Source organism: Schistocerca piceifrons, chromosome 2 (genome assembly GCF_021461385.2).
Source record: "Schistocerca piceifrons isolate TAMUIC-IGC-003096 chromosome 2, iqSchPice1.1, whole genome shotgun sequence".
In the NCBI taxonomy this organism is placed as follows: Eukaryota; Metazoa; Arthropoda; class Insecta; order Orthoptera; family Acrididae; genus Schistocerca; species Schistocerca piceifrons.
The window spans coordinates 357134269-357155066 of NC_060139.1; the positions used below are offsets into that span (position 1 = coordinate 357134269).

Consider the following 20798-nt stretch of genomic DNA (forward strand, 5'->3'; position numbering starts at 1 on the left):
ACAGTGGGAAAACCGGGACAGAAGAATGTTGAAAATTAGGTGGACTGATAAGACGAGGAATGAGGAGGTTCTCCGCAGACTTGGTGAAGAAAGGAACATACGGAAAACACTGACAAAAGGAAGGGACAGGATGATAGGACATTTGCTAAAACATCAGGCAATAACTTGCATGGTGCTAAAGGGAGCTGTAGAGGGTAAAAGTTGTAGAGGAAGACGGAAATTGGACTGCATCCAGCAAATAATTGAGGACATAAGTTGCAATGCTACTCTGAAATGAAAAGGTTTGGACGGAAGAGAAACTCGTGACGCGCCGCGTCAGACCAGTCAGAAAATTGATGACTCAAAAGAAAGGAAGGTGGCGAGGGGGGACATAAAATTCTGAAAAGGTCAATGAAGAACGAGCACCGTAAGAGGCAAAGGTCTAATACACTACTGGCCATTAGAACTGCTACACCACGAAGACGACGAGCCACAGACGCGAAATTTAACCGACGGGAAGAAGATGCTGTGATATGCAAATGAATAGCTATTCAGAGCATTCACACAAGGTTGGCGCCGGTGGCGACACCTACAACGTGCTGACATGAGGAAAGTTTCCAACCGATTTCTCATACACAAACAGCAGTTGACCGGCGTTGCCTGGTGAAACGTTGTTGTGATGCCTCGTGTAAGGAGGAGAAATGCGTACCATCACGTTTCCGACTTCGATAAAGGTCGGATTGTAGCCTATCGCGATTGCGGTTTATCGTATCGCGACATTTCTGCTTGCGTCGGTCGAGATCCAATTACTGTTAGCAGAATATGGAATCTGTAGGTTCAGGAGGGTATTACGGAACGCCGTGCTGGGTCCCAATGGCCTCGTATCACTAGCAGGTGAGATGACAGGCATCTTATCCGCATGGCTGTAACGGATCGTGCAGACACGTCTCGATCCCTGAGTCAACAAATGGGGACGTTTTCAAGACAACAACCATCTGCACGAACAGTTCGACGACGTTTGCAGCAGCATGGACTATCAGCTCGGAGACCATGGCTGCGCTTACCCTCGACGCTGCATCACAGACAGGAGCGCCTGCGCTGGTGTACTCGACGACAAACCTGGGTGCACGAATAGCAAAATGTTATTTTTTCGTATGAATCCAGGTTCTGTTTACAGCATCATAATGGTCGCATCCGTGTTTGGCAATATCGCGGTGAACGCACCCTGAAAGTGTGTATTCGTCATCGCCATACTGGCGTACACCCGGCGTGATGGTATGGGGTGCCATTGGTTACACGTCACGGTCCCTCTTGTTCGCATTGACGGCACTTTGAACAGTGGACGTTACATTTGAGATGTGTTACGACCCGTGGCTCTACCCATCATTGATCCCTGCGAAACCCTACGTTTCAGCAGGATAATGCACGACCACATGTTGCAGGTCCTGTACGGGCCTTTCTGGATACAGAAAATGTTCGACTGCTGCCTTGGCCAGCACATTCTCCAGATCTCTCACCAACTGAAAACGTCTGGTCAATGTTGGCCGAGCAACTGGCTCGTCACTATACGCCAGTCACTACTCTTGATAAACTGTGGTATCGTGTTGAAGCTGCATGGGCAGTTGTACCTGTACACGCCATCCAAGCTCTGTTTGACTCAATGCCCTAAGCGTATTAAGGCCGTTATTACGGCCAGAGGTGGTTGTTCTGGGTACTGATTTCTCAGGATCTATGCACCCAAATTGCGTGAAAATGTAATCACATGTCAGTTCTAGTATAATATATTTGTCCAGTGAATATCCATCTGCATTTCTTCTCAATGTAGCAATTTTAATGGCCAGTAGTGTACTTGAAGTGCAGAAGAAGACGTATTTATTGTATTGGATAACGGTAAAAGTTGTAGAAAACAAGGGCGCAGGTTAGACTAACCAAACAAATATTCGTCTCACCCTCCATCTGTGATTATCAAGAAGTGCTCTGTCGCTCCAGTACTCTGTGGAACACTGGTGAGGAGTGAAGGGAGCAGGGGTTCGGGTTTGCAGCGGTGCGCCTGTGAGCGCCTGGCTCACTGGGACAGGAAGCCCGCCACACAGGATGTTGGTGTTGGGGCCAGGACCCCTGCTGAAGCGCCAGGCCCCGCTGCCTGCGGAAAAAGCCAGCGACAGCGGCGCGCGCCTGCAGCCAGTCGCCAGCCACTGGTCCTCACTACCCCGCCGAGTGTGAAATGGAACGTGACGAGACGTCGCTGCCAAAGACCCACCAGGAGCCTTCGAGAAATGCCGCGTCAAGGGCTGACATTTATAATTAGCAATTGTTGCCCGCTTGCATAGTCTACGTCGCTAAGACAGACAAGTGTGACAGCACTAGACTAGATGGTAGAAAGTTACAAGCCCAGCAGATTCACCTACAGAACTTGGCCAACTGACGAGAAGAGATGCTGGTACTCAGCTCCTGATCACCAGACCATGCACCAGAGTCCTCGGTTAAAATTCTAACCTCCCTGTACCGTTTCACGGATTGAAGGCACTTGGCGCAGTTAGCATTGTATGGTGGTGATAAGTTCGGAGGCCCTCTTGGTGTAGGCTGTCTTTCGGCAACAAGTTCCACCCTCACGTTATTAACACTATGCCGTCCGGCGACACCACAGTGGTGTCGTGCGCGAAATAGCGGTCAACGGCCGGCGACATCGCATTGGTGTCGTCTGCATAGTATCGCTTAGTGGCCGGCGACACCACAGTGGTGTCGTGAGCATAGTATCGTGCAGTGGCCGGCGACAGCACGTTAGTATCCTTTGCATTCTGTTGGTGTTTTTTTAGGTAACAATAAGTTACACACGTGAACAAGTGTTTTGTTTTTATAAGTACTTGTGCCCTTTCATCATGGTGGACGAAAGAGACAACAGGATTACTTACGATGAATGCTCGGACGTCTTGTCTGACGTTCCGGACGACTTGGCCGATTGGGAAGAAGACATTGCACACAAAAAAATTGAAAGTGAAGCAGAATCGTAGGAAGATAGTGAAATACGTCCAACAAGAATTCAGCGAACGCTACGGTTGCCAACGGATCCGGCTGAATCAGACGAAGAAGACAGTGCACAGTGGCCAGACTTTGATTTACCGAGGACCAATAATAAATTTGAAGGATCCCCGTGTCCAAACATGTTTCCCAAAGATACACAGAACATCGAGGATATCGTAGTTATATATTGGTAACGATCTATTTGAATATATTAGCAACGAAACCAAAAAGTACTACAGTCAAAATTGCAATAGAAGGAAACTGGATTAAGAAAATGCCAAATCTGTCGACGTTACGGGACCCGAGCTTAGAAAATGGTTTGGGCTTGCTATCCTTATGGGAATTGTAAGAAAAGCAAGGATCAATGATTAGTGGTCAACGAATCCATTGATAGACACACCGATATTTCGCTAAACGATGTCCCGCAACCGATTCAGACAAATATTATAATTTTTCCGACAGCAACAATAAACTGGATAATACCGACCGGCTTGTCAAAGTGCAATTCGTAACTGATTATTTTTCCAAAAAGTTTAAAGAAACGTTTAATCTAAGTCAAAACATCTCAATTGATGAAGGAATGATACCGTGGCGTGGACGGTTAAATTTGAAAGTTTACAATCCGTCGAAAATTACGAAATACGGCACACTCATTCGGATACTGTGTGATTCGAGTACGGGTTACATTTCCTCATTCAAGATATATTCCGGCGCTGGACAGCCTTTAGCAAAAACAGTGATGAAACTATTGACACCTTCTGATGGACTGTGGCATCACTTCTGCATGGATAGTTATTATAACAGTGTAGAACTTGCAGAGAAGTTACTTGAAAAGAAAAATTCGAGTTTGCGGAACGATACGGCAAAATAGAGGATTTCCTGAAAATGAAACCGCGCAAAAGTCAATGTGTTTGAAGCTTGTCATCAACGGAAAGATGACAAGCGGCCGGCGACAAGCCAAGTAATCCGACTTATCGCTGCCGGCGCCAAGCGAATAAATTTGTACGAGACGTGCGGACGGCAAAGCGTTAAAAATAAAAACAGGACACTACAGTCTATACACAGTCTTCGCATTCACCTAATTTTCAGACTGCTGCATTTCTCATACAACTGTGACACTTTCCTAAAGAAAGATACCAATGCACGCGAAGTAAGGAAATCTTTACAACTGCATGGCGATGACAGTTTTGGTTCATATATGGCTCTAAGCACTATGGGACTTAACTTCTGAGGTCATCAGTCCCCTAGAACTTAGAACTACTTAAACATAACTAACCTAAGGACATCACACACATCCATGCCCGAGGCAGGATTCGAACCTGCGACCGTAGCGGTCGTGAGGTTCCAGCCTGTAGCGCCTAGAACCGCTCGGCCACTCTGGCCGGCGACAGTTTTGGTTTCAGAGCGTTAGACGGAAGGGGCATCAGAGTCCATAGATGAAATAAACAAGGAAAAATGTCTTTTTAAATCGATTATACAATAATAAGCTCTAAAGCCAAAGAGGGACAACTAACGAACACAATAGAAAATATTTCAAATATAGACTTGACGTAAATGAGAACTTAGACAATGTTGACATGAAACACAGATAAACACCACACAGAATAACGATCGAGAAAGTTCACTATCCCTCGTTGTCTACCAGGTAGCATAAATGCAACCCTTTATTCTTTATGCAATTGTCATATCATGCCACTTCCAATTCGCACATTTAGCAGATCACACTGCTATGTACCTATCCAGTATCTAGTGCTTGCCATACGTCCACTCTCGGCTGGCTCATTTGTCAGACATTTTAACCGAAAGTTTAGTGAAAGACACCACGTGGGCTGTCAACGGACTCTCTCTTTTGCAGTTACCTTTTCGTACTGATATAATTCCCAGGCTACGGATGCATGCGCAACAATCTACGAACTGATGTCCTTGGTTTGAATTGTGAACAAATGCTTCAAAGGAAAATATGTGTAGAGGACCGAAATATAAGTAACAGTATCTGCTTAGGTGAAAGAACGGTAGATTTCTTATAGAAGCGCTTAATCAGTTGGGACATTTTCATTAAATAGCTGCCTTAAGAATCAGTTCGTTAAGGTCAGTTGGAGGGTTCGCTACGTGTGACAGAAGCTGAAGACACAGAAAAAATTATTAGAATCTATTGGTGGCAAAGGCAGAGAGCAGATTCAAAATTATTTAAGAGGTGCAGACTGTGACAGTCTAATCACTGCGAATAAGTGTCTTAGAACGGTCTTCACGCAACAGCGTTATTTAACATTTATCCACGGCCGAACACCGGTTAAGTGGCTAGTACACAAGGCGTTTGCGAGTGCACGTCTTATCTCAGAATGTATACACCGCAAGCTCTGAAGCAGAATAGCTGGCAGTCTTCCAACAAACCGAGTACAATACGACGGTATTTCGAGGCATAACATTCACTGCACCGTACATGCGAAGATGTTGACCTAAAGACGCAGCCAGCTACCACTTCAGTGGCTGCGGCAGGCCCATGTAACAGTGTGAATGAGTGATATGCATCACACTTCCTCTGACATTATTTTACGTCAGTAGTCGCGTCAGGGGATTGACTGCTCGAAAGATAAACAGAACGATTCAGTCAGTAAAATTATGTGACTGGTCTGTTACCTGTTGCATAAACCATTATAAAAACGGAGAACTGACGTCAAAATTATTTCTGATCACTTGAATCCATTCCAAGCTTATGTGGAATTTCTCAGCAGGAATATGTTGCACACAGAAAGACTAGACTCGTGATAGAGTACTTTGAGAGTGAATGTACTGTATTAAATGCCCCGGTCCCCATATCGCCAGCAAGTTACTAGATGGATAGTTGTACCATTCTAGATGAGCACTGAACATCAAGAGGTGAAGCGGGACTGATCATGTTCTACAATTAAACTAGGATCCAACTATTACTATCCACCAGACCTTTTTGCATCATCAGAGACAGTGCGATCCTGACGTCAGAATACTCGCTTTACATTCCTGAACAACGTCTGCAAGGTAGTCGGCAGAGATTCCTTCTACGCTCTCAAGCTGTGTATAATCAGGAAACTCTGCAGGTGTACTAACGTCATTACTTTCTTTTTAGCTATCATAAGCGCCATTCTTTGTATGGATTGAAAGTACAAATGATGTTGATAGCTAATGTGTTCACATTGTCATACTGGCATTGTGATCGTATTTTGTTATTATAGTAACTGACGTCGCCGATTTAAGAGATAAGTTCCGTACAATGACTGACAAAACTGCGAACTATGTAATGCGTTAATTTAACGAATGCACGACTGTGAAATTGTGTATTGTACTCTCACTGCGGTCGGAGGAAGGCAATACCAAACCACCTCAGCTAAGACCTTGCCTAGTACTGCGGTGCGGGTTTCCCGCATTGTCCCCTACGCTCCTCGGAGTATGGGACATCATCATCATCACTCTCCCTTCACACTGTGGACTGTCTAAAGTTTAGGTTGCATAATCTGAGTACCGATAGGCCGAGTGACCCTTCCAGTTCAAAGGTAGTGATAAAAACCATTAAAACACGAGCTTAGAGTTTGTCTTCGGTATACGGGCAGTAGGCTATGTTAAATACGGTAGATAACTGCATTTGCAATCCAGATTACAGTTCTGCGACTGTATTTAAGTCATCATCCTCCCAAAACCCCTCTCGCCTCTGCTTTTCGCTTACTACACGATTCACTTGACTGAACGTGGAGAGAAAAATTGTCGATAACCCCCTGTATTCTAAATTTCTCTAATTTAATCTACTTGGTAATTACACGGTAATGTGTATTTTGTTGGAAGAAACATTTTTCTTACCAGCTCAGTGCAAAAAGTATTGCATTTTTACAGCTCAATGCGACAAAAGGTGAACGAAAGCTATGATAAGTTCTTATCGAGACAACTCAGAAGAATTTCCCTCATTCCTACGAATATTAACCTACTTCTCCATTCCTATCGACCCTGCTGTTCAAGCAGCGTTCAGCGCTTATTTGTCAGTACAAACAGATTACGTTAACAGAAAGGCAGTATTTTGACGCAAGTGAAGTATGTGTTCGTTATGATTAAGTTAACATAAATAGAGGAGTCATTACTGACTCTCGCCAAGGGAATAATTCATTATGAGAGTTACACATCAATTTGTGCAAATTGGATGTAGCAATATGAGACAGAGCGTCATCCCGCATAAAAGTCGTATCTTCCAGCAGGTGTTTATCAGCCAAGCAAGGGATGGTGCGATTCTGTGCCGGCCGCCGTGGTCTCGCGGTTCTAGGCGCGCAGTCCGGAACCGTGAGACTGCTACGGTCGCAGGTTCGAATCCTGCTTCGGGCATGGATGTGTGTGATGTCCTTAGGTTAGTTAGGTTTAAGTAGTTCTAAGTTCTAGGGGACTGATAACCACGGCAGTTGAGTCCCATAGTGCTCAGAGCCATTTGAACCATTTTTTTGCGATTCTGTAATATATCGGCGTACCTCACACCTGTCCCGCTGACAATTTTAAAGGCAGCACCCCTCATATCCTCGAAGAAAAAGGATTCGATTACGACTGATGTGCTAACTCCACACTACGTCGCGGCTTTTCGACATACAATGATGTTACCACGACAGTTCTATGATTTTCGGTAGCTGAATTCTGTGGTTGTGGGTGGTCTCATGCGGCGTCACTGAAGTGTTGCTGTCCAGTGCCGTCTGTTGGCCAGTTTTTGCACTCGTTTTTTGGTTTCAATAAAACCTCATGTCATATCGGGCATGTGTGTCAAATTTTATCTCTTTACCTATACTATGCTCTCAATTAGTGCATTTTCAAATATAAACAGACTTCTGGGTCACCCTGTAAATTTTAAAATTAGTTATTCCTGCCAAACGACATCTGGAGATGTGTTACCTATGTTGGCGCCAAACGCTCTTCTGCTCCTGCACTGGGATATACTGGTCTACAGGTGCTTTTTGTAACTACACTGCTTCCCTCTGAAACTGCAACACACGGAGAAATAGGAACTAACGATTTCTGATTTATTGTGCACATACAGCATACTAGGAAGAATACATGATGAAATTTGTACGTAATTTGGAGATATCTAGGGTGCAACAGCAAATACACACATCTAGCAGCAACGATAGCTCTAACCCGGCTGGGCATCGAGTCGAACTGAGCTAAAATGACAGATACGAGAGCGTTATTCCTTGCTGCTTCACCCCTGTGCTACAGTTCATCGATCGTGGTGAGTGGGCGGTTAGTGACGGCCTGCCCTCTCTCGACAACTCGTGACCAGATGTTTTCAGCCGGTGAGATATCTGGAAAACCTGCTTACTGTGCTAATAATAGTACACCCTGTGTATCGAGGTAGGTCAAGACCGCACGAGTAACTTGCGGTTTAGAGCTATCTGGTTGAAACCTCGAAGATGGAACAGTCACGTCGAAAATTTATCGAACTTACGGGCTACATGAACTGAAGATGACCGTGTTGTTTATCCAATGGAACCTCACAGCGTCACATCCATATGGCAATGATGAATGCAATCTGGCAACGTTCCGGCTTCTCGGAGCCGTCGCAGGGGGCCCATCGTAATACTTTATACAAAACCAGGACTAGTCTGAAAAGACGAATTGGTGCCATTACTGCAGTGATTTGCAACCTTCATGAGACTATTCTCCGGTATGTAGTCAGATATTAGCTACTACCCCTCCCCACTCCACGTCATAAATATTTGTGCCTAACTAAACTTTACAATGAAACAGAATTTTCTTTGAACGCTTTTATTTTTAAAACGACGAGAGAGGACAGATATTTAGATTTTGAAAGTGTTTTTTAAACCACGAAATAATGAGTGAATAAGGCAGTAAGTTCGGAGTATTTCTAACGCTCTTTCTTTAGTAGGCTGTTGAAGGAATTCTCTGAGTGCATCATAAGTGCTTCCTACAGCTCCTTCTCAGAAAAGAAATCGATATTGAGGGTAGGCATTCGCTGCAAAACATGATTTCTTTGTACCACTCTTCTCCCTAGCGACACTTGCTTCACCCGCACCGTGCACCTCATTTAAAATCAACGAAGCTTCAATCTGTACACTCTGCTTAGGGTGTAAATCACTTGATTGCTGGACTCATCACTTGGAAAGTTGCCAACGCTTTGCGTCTGACCGCTGCCACTACCACCACCAACAACAAAAACAACAATAATAATAATAATAATTCATTGTAGACCCTACAGCATTGTAGTAGCCATTACATAGTTACGTTGTGTTGCTCTGTCAATTAGTTCGTTTATCTGTTCCGAAGCCTATTATGGAGCAATTCCTGGCCCGCTGCAGGAAATGCCTACAATCCGGAGAATGCATTTTCATGAAATATTCAAGCATGTATGATGTCTGTCTCTCAGTTTTATTGTGCCAGATGCATGGTACAAAGTATGTAAGTGATGCGTTGACTATGTGAATGCGAAGAAGGCCACACATTCATTTCACAAGATGCAACCTCCACCACACTGTATCACGAATTAATGTTTGTAATTGAAAAAGAATGTAATTATTGGTGACTTATGTCATTAGTACTGAGGTCTTAATAAACAGTGATAGTAACGAACTGTTTAAATAATAATTTAGTTTCGTGACCAATGGTGCTCATATTTGGGAGCAAGGGGGAGGGGAAGGGGAGGGGGAGGGGCATCGCCCTAGCTCTCAGGGAAAGGAAAAAGTACAGTGTAATCAGACGTTTTCCTTTCAAGAAAATGATTTACACTTACATCTGCACACATACTCGGCAAGCTACTGTGTGGCAGTGGGTACCGTCTCCCAATATTAGCTATTTCCTTTCCTGTTCCACTCGCAAACAGAATGAGGGGAAAACGGCTATCTATGTGCCTCTGCACATCCCCTAAAATCTCTAACTTCATCTTAAGTACAATGTACGTTGGCGGCAGTAGAATCGTACTGCAGTCAGCCTCAAATGCCGGTTCTCTAGATTTTCTCAGCACTGCTCCTCGGAAAGAACGTCGCTCTCCCCCAGCGATTCCCATTTGAGTTCCCGAAGCATCTCCGTAATACTTGCGTGTTGTTCGATCCTACCGGTAATAAATATAACAGCCCGCCTCTGTATTGCTTCGATGACTTCCTTCAATTCAACCTGTAGCGGATCCTAAACACTCGAACAATAGTCAAGAATTGGTACTACTAGTGTCCTAAATGCGGTGTCCTTTACAGATGAACCACACTTTCCTGAAATTCTCCCAATAAGCCGAAGTCGATCATTCGTCTTCCCTGCTACAATTCTGACTTGCTCATTCCATTTCATATTGTTTTGCAACGTTACGCCTTGGTATTTAATCGACTAATGGACCTGACTGTGTAAGTAGCACATTACTAATGCTTTATTCAAACATAACGGGTTTTTTTCTCCCACTCGTCGGCATTAACTCACATTTTTGTGCTTTTAGAGCTAGCTGCCATTCAAAACACACACTAGGATTTTGTCTAAGTCATCTTGTATCCTCCTACAGTCATTCAATGACGGCACCCTCCCGTACGCCAGTAGCTATTCCCCTCCCGTACGTGCGCCATTTTCGTTATCGAAACACTATCGAACCCTTTTGTTGTCACCCCTTAGAAAATTTCATTTTACCCCTCAAGGCCTAATTACCCTCAGGCTAGGAATCACAGCACTACTATAACTAGCGTTGGCGCTGGGCGCACCACAGCTAAGGTCGCCGCGTCGCCAAGGGAAACAACAACAACGGTCGCTGTGCTGACAGCCCGTGACTTTCTTAACATCGTCGCACCGTCCAGGTGGAAACTTCCCTTGCTGCTAATAAGCCCACTTCCTGACTCAAACTACGTAACGCGACTCAACGATCCTTTGCGGACGACGGAACATCTCAAACTCACATTATCATAAGTTAATTACAGATGACAAGCTACCAAACTCCAATAGTGTACAAAGGGGCCCAAATAAAGTAGAAAAACTAAGGCAATGACAACAGCAGAAAAAAATTTTCAGATCTAATTTTGTTAGAATCGTTGTTACTTAAAACACGTTTATACATTACGAAACTAAATAAAGAATATCCATCTGACGGTGTCACAAAGGTGCTGAAACTTATTTGGGTTTATAGAAAAAATATTTGTTTGCATATCAATCGAACCTGACATCCAGTAATACGTCTATCCTCTCGGGCAGTATTCGCATTGGCCTTGAGATTCTACATGACGTTGGGTATGGCTTACCTTAACTCATCGATTTCACATTCGTGAGACAGCGGTGAGATTCCCACCAACGCGAGCGGGAACATCGCGAAACGATACACTGATGGAGGTATAATTAAGAGTGACGGCACTACATACGTAAGCTGTACGTTGTTTAGAACCCGACACCACCATATCAGTAACCCCAAAACGTTAGCAGACCACTGTTTGCGATTGCTTTTTGTCCTTAATTTATGTCGTGTGCACGCTACAGTTATTTAAATAGGAAATGTTATACTGCTTTCGTGAATAACAGAGCGTCAGAAATGCATTTTCAGACATTTTCTCGTCTTAAATACATATCTGATCCAATAATGCGACGCATTTCACTTCGTTAATGTAACTTTGTTATTATACGTTCCGAATAACTAAAAAGAGAAGTATGTGATGTGAAAAAGCTGCTTTCGTAATCGAGCATTTTCCTTAGCATGGACCGACGAAACTGATATTCAGTCTTTGTTCTCTTCCCACAAATGCTGAGAACATTGTGTTATTGTTTGGTCACTTTCCGCCTTTCCTTCAGCAATACTTCACCTAGAGAGTTTTTCGAGTTGGACTGATAGCAAATTTAAAGTCAAATGACAGAAATAAAACAGCTAAAGTAAAAGTTAACAGCACAACCAAAATTCATGTATATAAAAGAAAATATCGCTTCAGTGCGTAGACTTACGAATGAAACGTGATTCTTTTGAGCTTTGGACTATAATGAGAATGATTAAAGTACCCGCAAATGTTGCAAGATGGCATTTTTTATTAAAGCGCTTGCACCAGATGCTTATGTTTGGGGCTACTAACATGGCGGATGTCGGCTTCAAGTTCTGACGTTTGACAACTCCCCTTATTATACATATATTGACAAACTGCACTCTCCGACAGGCCACAATCTTGCCGGTGTCTAATTTCGACATATTTTGGCAAACGCTTACCTTCTCAACGAGGTATTATACGATTTCTTCGCAAATAACCGAAACTTAAATGCGATTTCTGAACGAGAAAACGGGTTCATAATCTTTGCTTTGATACAGAATCTAGAGGACGGTTCTCTTGGCTGCCTTGTGCGGTTCTACTGAAGTGCTAATGAACTCCCATATACTAGCGCCTAGTACAGTTGGTTTGCTGATTGTTTCGTTTCATCTTCACGTTGTTGCAATTTTAATGAGCAGCGCTATATTGATATTATTGAACATACGCTGAGGTAATGGAAGTCATGGGATAGCGATATTCACATATACAGATGACGGTAGTCATAGGTATAAAAGGGCAGCGTATGGCGGAGCTGTCAAATTGTACCCCCATGATTCATGTGAAAAGGTTTCCGATGCGATTATGGCCACATGACGGGAATTAACAGTTTTTTGTACGTAGAATGGGAGTTGGAGGTAGACTCATGGGACATTCCATTTCGGAAATCGTTAGGGAATTCAATATTCTGTGATCGATACTGCCAAGAGCGCAACGAGAATACCATATTTCATGCATTACCTCTCACCACGGACAACGCAGTGGCCGACAGCCGTCACTTAACGACCGAGAGCAGCGGCGTTTGCGTAGTGTTGTCAGTGCTGACAGACAAGCAACACTGCGTGAAATAAACACAGAGATCAAAGTGGAACATACGATGAAAGTATTCTTTAGGACAGTACGGCGAAATCTGGAGTTAATGGGCTATGGCAACAGACGACCGATAGGAGTGCCTCTGCTAACAGCACGACATCGCCTGCAGCGACTCTCCTAGCTCGTGACCATATAGATTGGACCGTAGGCGATGTAAAACCGTGGCCTGGTCAGACGAGTCCCGATTTCAGTTGGTAAGAGCCGATGGTAGATTTCGAGTGTGACGCAGGTCCAACGAAACCATGGACCCAAGTTGTCAACAACGCACTGTGCAAGCTGGTCGTGGCTCCATAATGATGTGGTCTGTGTTTGCATGGAATGGACTGGGTCCTCTGGTCCAAATGAATAGATCGTTGACTGGAAATCGCTATGTTCGGCTACTTGGAGACTATTATCAGCTACGATGGAACTTTTGTGGATGACAATACGCCATGTCACCAGGCCACAATAGTTCGCTGTTGGTTTGAAGAACTTTCTAGCCAGTTCGAGCGAATGATTTGGCCACCCATATCGCCTGACATGAATCTTATCGAACATTTATGGGACATAATCGAGAGGTCAGTGCGTTCACAAAATCCTGTACCGCCAACAGTTTCGCAATAATTGATTTCAGTGTGGCAGCATGGCTCGATATTTCTCCACGGCACTTCCAGCGGCATGTTGAGTCCATGCGACGTCGACATGCTGCACTACGCCAGCAGAAGGAAGTCTGACAAGGTATTAGGGAGGCATCCCATGGAACTGTCACCTCAGTCCACACTTCACAACACAAATGAAGGATCACTTTTTCCAAACCCTGTAATTACCTCCCGTTGCGACGTATAAGTTTGAAATTTGTCTGTAAATTGCAGACACCCATCCACTGTAATGGTGTGCATCCTGAATGGCATTGACTCTGAAATGTTTTTCTCGGCTACCCGTAAGAGAAATGGGCCGAAAATGTGGCGTTCTACGACGTCACCTTCGGTCTCGACGACGCTTCGCACAGTAAGGTGTCGCCACATGAGAAAAAAGCTCAGAAGTTCATGCGAGGTGTAACGTTGGTTAGTACTGTCAAATTGGCACAAAATTTCACTTCAGTGCTGCTCAACGACACCATGGACGTGTCACACAATGAGAATGTCGTCGGATCTCTTTTTACTCGCATTTCATCCCTTCTATTGACAGCTCTGCGCTGAAGTTCGGAACCGCACTCTCAGCTTTCAAAACATGCAGTTTTCTTGTAGGTGGCTGAAGAAAACATTTCAGACACACCACCGCTAATGATGGGCACTAAAAGGCCTTAGGGAGTGGCATGAAGGGCGTCAATGAAGTCCACCCTTCCCTCAGGGAGTGGGGGAGGGTTGATTCCCACACATTTCGCACTCGAGAAAGACAGTGCGCACAGCGATGAGCAACAGGACGACTTACTTGACGGCCTTTAGCGCTGTTGACACCTCTGATCTATTCCGCTGTACTCTAAGAACATCATGGGCCAGCAACCCCACTTAATATTATCGCACCCCTTTGGAGTGCAGCGAGACCGCAGATTTTGCTCTGGTGTACAGGGTGGAACCACTAGGGAATGTTCAAAACCATTCGATGAAATCTGAATGTGACCCAATGCAGCAAATGGTGTTTCTGCTTTTCAGCCCTCCTATTTCGCGCCATCTTGCGGTGTGATCGTGGTAGAGTGTGACATTGGCACATACGTGACTACAATGGCAAAGGGTCCCTTAAGATCCCCGCAGTTCGGCTATATTCTCGATGCTACCCGCCCATCTTTCTTGAGCACCCTAAAAATGTACCTGTACACACAGAACCCACGATGAGGGTTCTAGGCGCCTGCAGGCAGGCCGTACTCCTGCTCTTGCGGCTGCTAGTAGGCCATCCGGAATCGGAGAGATGTCGAAGGGGTTGCCTATCTGCAAGTGACCAGGGCTTCGTCACAGGTGTATCTGAAATGTTTTCGCTTTCAGTGATCAGCATCGCGGTTCCGACATCCGTAGCAAACGCTTCAAAAGAAGGGGTGAAATGTGGGGCTGGGGCCTGTGACGACCTTCCCATCGTATGACATGTCCACGGTGGCGTTGGACAGAATTGTTGCGAAATTTGGTGCCAATGTGACATCTTTAACCCGTGTTGTATCTCACACGAACTTCTGAGTTCTGGCGTTTTTATCGCATGTGTCGAAACCTTGCTGTTTGAAGCACCTCCGTGCTCGAAAGTGATGTCACAAGGCGCCACACTTTTGCATCCTTACAGAGGTATGGTGTAGACACTTTTAACACAAATTTCAAACGTACGTTTCGTAAGGGGAGACAGTTACGGGGTTTCGAAAAAGTGATCGTTTAATTGTGTGGCGCAGTGTAGTTATGATTCAGAAGTTTCCCACGATAATGCTCCGGTATCGCTTCGTGTGATTAAATTGAAGCTCTATAACAATATGGATGAACCACCTTGGAACTCAATGGTAGAGACCTGGCAAAATCACAAGAAACCTAGAAGAGGACAGCAGGTCCGTAATTTAGACGGCATGTTCTGGATCCAAGCCCACCTTCTGGCAATGGTTCCCTTCACTCTGCTTGTCCGACATCAGCATTCGAGGTAGTAAAAATATAGGTTCTACGAAAACTAAGACTTTGTTAAATATGTATCAAGTACACGTGGATATTAATCAGTTTGGCTTGTTCTTCCGTTTACCTTTCCCATTTCTAATATTAGAGTACTGTCTTGGCGAAGCTATTTAGCGCAGTGTTATTAATGCTTGAATTCGAACCTACCTCAGGAGAAGTCGTAGCTCGCTTTATATAACCCGTATAAAATGTGTCGTTGCGAATTAAAAGCGGAGATACTTCAGTTTTCGACTAAATGTTGCCGCCTCGGTTTCAGATTATTTTCCATTCGTCACGCGCTACTGTAGATATCTCTCCACGTTCGATCGGCTGTGAATATTATTTTAAGCAAAGCTCATGAGACATCCGCGATTGCTGGACAGCCTCTACTATGACGCTTGGCGGGTCAGTCTACTCAGGAGCGACTGCCTGTCACGAGAAGTACTTACAAACGCGGCGGACCTCAGAACAACAAGCACAATATCTTAACCAGCTACCTAGTTTTGCATTCTATATTACACTGAGAGTGTTAGTTCTCTGGTCAAAACTTCAAACTACATTTATATAAGAAATCTGAGAAGAAATATTTGATACTGATCGCATTACTAAGAAACTGCGTATTGAAGCGCGACAATTTACCGACCTTAAACCGTGTCTTTATCCTACGACAGCCACGACTAAAATCGATCATCCCGGTGGCTGTAGACGACCAATATACCACAGATTCGTCCCTGAACTCCGATGGAAAGTGTGTGACACAAAGGTTGAAGCTGTAAATTTGTTTAGACAGTGGTGGTCGCCTTCGACATACGAGCCCATTTGTGGCGACACGCATCTGCATTAGTTCCTTTCACTGCCCAAAAAATTTATGCGTGTTGTTTTCCACAAAACCGCGCAAGAGCTACGCCTTTTTACCGTCTGACGAAACTCAGGAACAAGTGTTTACTTATCGGTTAAACCACTGACAATAAGATATCAGTTTCGATGGATACAGTTCAGCCACAAGATTAATAACTCTGACTGCATCATTGTTTCCCCATTTCCAGACTACTCTGTAGTCAACTGTAACAAGCGTTTTTCCCTTTTTTTCGTGAGAATAAAATTCCCGCTTCATCGTAAGCCTAATCATATTGTTGTTGTCATCAACAGGCTGCCTTCTTCCCGCAGAACATGATGTTAGCATTATATGTGTTTGATTCGATATAAAATGTAAAAGTAATGAGTTTGAATCATGTAACTGAATAGGTACATGCAGTAGCCGACGAAAGGATAAATGAATAGAATCAGACATGGGATTAAGCAACTACAGGAAAATTAATGCGTGACACAGAGGGTTCTTGCAGACGGCAATAAACTCAGTGGTGCAAAGGGCACTACTCTGGACGAAGTGGATGCCACTTTAAAAAAAAAAAATTAAGCTGTCCTCAACGCGAAGTTGATTGCATTAGGCTTGATTCTTTTACTAGAGGTATGCTCCTGTCCTCCTCCGATCTTTGAAGTAACTTATCCAGCCAGTTATAGAGGAGGCCTATAGTTTAATGTGGACTTAGAACCATGGTGTAGCTTGGCATTTTTCACATTAACAAGTCGTTGCCGGAGATGAAAGAAGCAACAAGTGGTTTGACAAACCCTAGGAACGATTGGGGATTGAATCACAAATCTTTCGATTAGGAGGAAAATGGTGAGCTAGCAACAACTGCATTTAACTTGTTGAAAGATGGTCTGTTGTTTCTGGCCTACTAATGAGTTAGTAAGCAGTGTAGACGTTCCAGATCGGCATTAGTTGGTTGAATTGCGTGACTTTCCCTAAGGCTTGTATTGTGGGCCTGAGTAAGTCTAGAGGACTCTGAGGAATAGATGGCATATACGATGGACATGATGTGTCTGCTGTGTCTTAATACCGATGCTGGGTTTTGCACATCCTCGCCATACTGGCTGCGGATGGCACAGGTACACAGATTACTTCCAGGATTGCCGTTTCTGAAGAGCAGCCACTGCTGACTGCAGTAGGAATTTGCCATAAGGAACCGTTTCTAGCTTACTAACTTATGAAGACGAGCGCTGGCAGCTCTGGATATCAGGCGCGCCGAGTCACAGCATACTGTTCAAACGTATTCTTAACATAGGGTTCTGCAGGCAAATATTATGGAATGATGCTAGATCTCTGATGTTTGTTGAGGAAATACTGAGTCCGGCGTTACCACAATATCCAGACCGTTTAGCTGACGTTCCTATAACATCAGGGAAATGTGCTTTTCCGTGGGGCAAAGCCAGTGCACACATTGTTTCACGAAATTTCTGGAAGGCTGACAGATGTCGGTAGCTTGCTGCCAAGCTATTTCGACGCAGCATCTTCTGGCCACCTTCAGGTGTACACTCTGCGCCAAAATGTATTGGCACCATCTTAACACGCGGCAGATATCGCGAAATGGCGTGAAACTATCTACACACTGGGAACTTCTAAAAGCCGCACGGGCTAACACTTGTCGTGTCACCGAAGACTCTCTCAAAGACGTTCCTCGTCAGGACTGAGCGGCACTGTCATCAGACCTAATCACAGTAGAGGGTTTACAGGACAGGATCTGATCCAGTCTTGACGCTGACAACATCCTTTGGCCAGCTGCAATAACAGGTGGACATAGTACGGAACACTGTCTGCCAGTATGATGTGTCACTGCAACCATGATAGCAGGACCGCATTGCAACTAGGGGGGCTGGGGAGAGGCTAAACAAGATTCTGGTGCTCAATGTCATCTAGCCATTATGTGAAAGAAACACCTTTGTATGGGACAGTTACTTTAGGGTCCTTCCTTCCATTTTCCACCAGTGTGCTTTACTAAAACTGAATAGGACACTGAAGACACTCATATATTTAGACACAAACTGTTGCGCTCATCGAAACGAGTCCAACCGCACTGTTTCCGTGTGGCACGCGGCGGCACAGCGCTGTACGCACCGGGGGCGGAGGCGGCGGCGCCGACGGCTCTGGGGGCGGCTGGCGGTCGGCTAGCGTGAGGTAGACCCAGTTGAGCAGGTGCGGCACCGGCGCCGGGGGCGGCGCCGACGGCGCTGCCGGGAACACGGCGTCCAGCGGCGCCATGCTGGCGGCCGCCATCGCACTGCTACTGCCCGGCACCCGCCAGCTGGCAGCGGGCGCTGCGCCGGCGCTGCCACCAGCGCTCCTAGCGACCGATGCCGGACAACACCACTCACCACTACTGCGCGCTGACCTACCCTCATACCGGCGCTGGTGTTTACTGGCGCGAAATGTCAACAGCAACTAAAACCGCGTTTCCACACACAACAAAAACCTGCACAGGCATCCTCCCAGTGTCGTCCTGGGAGGCCACTAAGAGTTCCGTCATGCGCGATCTGATTTCCATTGCCGCTGTAATCGAGATGGCATCAACTAACATATAAGTCATGAAGGCGTAGATGTTTTTTTTCCCTTTATTGGGCTGGCAGCAGCTTAGTACGCCGCTCTTCTGGCTGCAGAATTTTTAAAACAGAAGAAGAAGATAATAAACAATAAAAGCAGGCGATAAAAACGGTGACTTAAATTCTACAAAGGGGCAATGCTAATAAAATACACAAGAAGCGAAGGCGTAGATGTAATTCCGCATATTTTAACTCATACGTTCACAGAAACATTAACGAGAAGACGCCAGTCCCGCAATTAGTGGATGCAAAATTGGATTTCCCTAAGAAATGAAAGAGGAAGCCGCCTGGTAGAATTTTGCACAGAGCATAACTTAATAATAGCTAACACTTGGTTCAAGAATCATGGAAGAACCCTGGAGATACTAAAGGGTTTCAGATAGATTATATAATGGTAAGACAGAGATTTAGGAACCAGGTTTTAAATTGTAAGACATTTCCAGGGGTAGATGTGGACTCTGACCACAATCTATTGATTATGAACTGTAGATTAAAACTGAAGAAACTGCAAAAAGGTGGGAATTTAAGGAGATGGAACCTGGATAAACTGAAAGAACCAGAGGTTGTACAAAGTTTCAGGGAGAGCATAAGGGAACAATTGCCAGGAATGGGAGAAAGAAATACAGTAGAAGAAGAATGGGTAGCTTTGAGGAATGAAATAGTGAAGGCAGCAGAGGATCAACTAGGTAAAAAGACGAGGGCTAGTAGGAATCCTTGGGTAACAGAAGAGATACTGAATTTAATTGATGAAAGGAGAAAATACAAAAATGCAGCAAATGAAGCAGGCAAAAAGGAATACAAACGTCTCAAAAATGAGATCGACAGGAAGTGCAAAATGGCTAAGCAGGGATGTAGAGGCTTATCTCATCAGGGGTAAGATAGATACTGCCTACAGGAAAATTAAAGAGACCTTTGGAGAAAAGAGAACCACTTGTATGAATATCAAGAGCTCAGATGGAAAACCAGTTCTAAGCAAAGAACGAAACCAGAAAGGTGGAAGGAGTATATAGAGGGTCTATACAGGGGCGATGTCCTTGAGAACAATATTATAGAAATGGAAGAGGAGGTAGATGAAGATGAAATGGGAGATATGATACTGCGTGAAGAGTTTGACAGAGCACTGAAAGACCGAAGTCGAAACAAGGCCCCGGGAGTAGAGAACATTCCATTGGAACTACTGACAGTCTTGGGAGAGCCAGTCCTGACAAAACTCTACCATCTGGTGCGCAAGATGTATGAGATAGGCGAAATACCCTCAGACTTCAAGAGGAACGTAGTAATTCCAATCCCAAAGAAAGCAGGTGTTGACAGATGTGAAAATTACCGAACTATCAGTTTAATAAGTCACGGACCCAAAATACTAACGCGAATTCTTTACAGACGAATGGAAAAACTGGTAGAAGCCGACCTCGGGGAAGATCAGTTTGGATTCCGTAGAAATATTGGAACATGTGAGGCAATACTGACCCTACGACTTATCTTAGAAGAAAGGTTAAGGAAAATCAAACCTATATTTCTAGCATTTCTAGACTTAGAGACAGCTTTTGACAAAGTTGACTGGAATACTGTCTTTCAAATTCTAAAGGTGGCATGGGTAAAATGCAGGAAGCGAAAGGCTATTTACAATTTCTACAGAAACCAGATAGCAGTTATGAGAGTCGAGGGGCATGAAAGGGAAGCCGTGGTTGGGAATGGAGTGAGACAGGGTTGTAGCCCCTCCCTAATGTTATTCAATCTGTATATTGAGCAAGCAGTAAAGGAAAACAAAGAAACATTCGGAGTAGGTATTAAAATCCATGGAGAAGAAATAAAAACTTTGAGGTTCACCGATGACATTGTAATTCTGTCAGAGACAGCAAAGGACGTGGAAGATCACTTGAATGGAATGGACAGTGTCTTGAGAGGAGGA

General features: G+C 44.6%; 1 protein-coding gene across 1 annotated transcript in view; it reads right to left on the reverse strand.

The window, feature by feature from the left end:
• LOC124777822 (zinc finger CCHC domain-containing protein 24-like) overlaps positions 1–18557 on the reverse strand; it is a 201427-nt gene extending 182870 nt beyond the window's left edge. Inside the window, exon 1 of the mRNA XM_047253344.1 lies at positions 18408–18557. Within this exon, the coding sequence (XP_047109300.1) occupies positions 18408–18551 (144 nt within the window). The 5' untranslated portion in view covers positions 18552–18557. The remainder of the gene's footprint in view (positions 1–18407) is intronic.
• Between the last annotated feature and the right edge of the window lie 2241 nt (positions 18558–20798).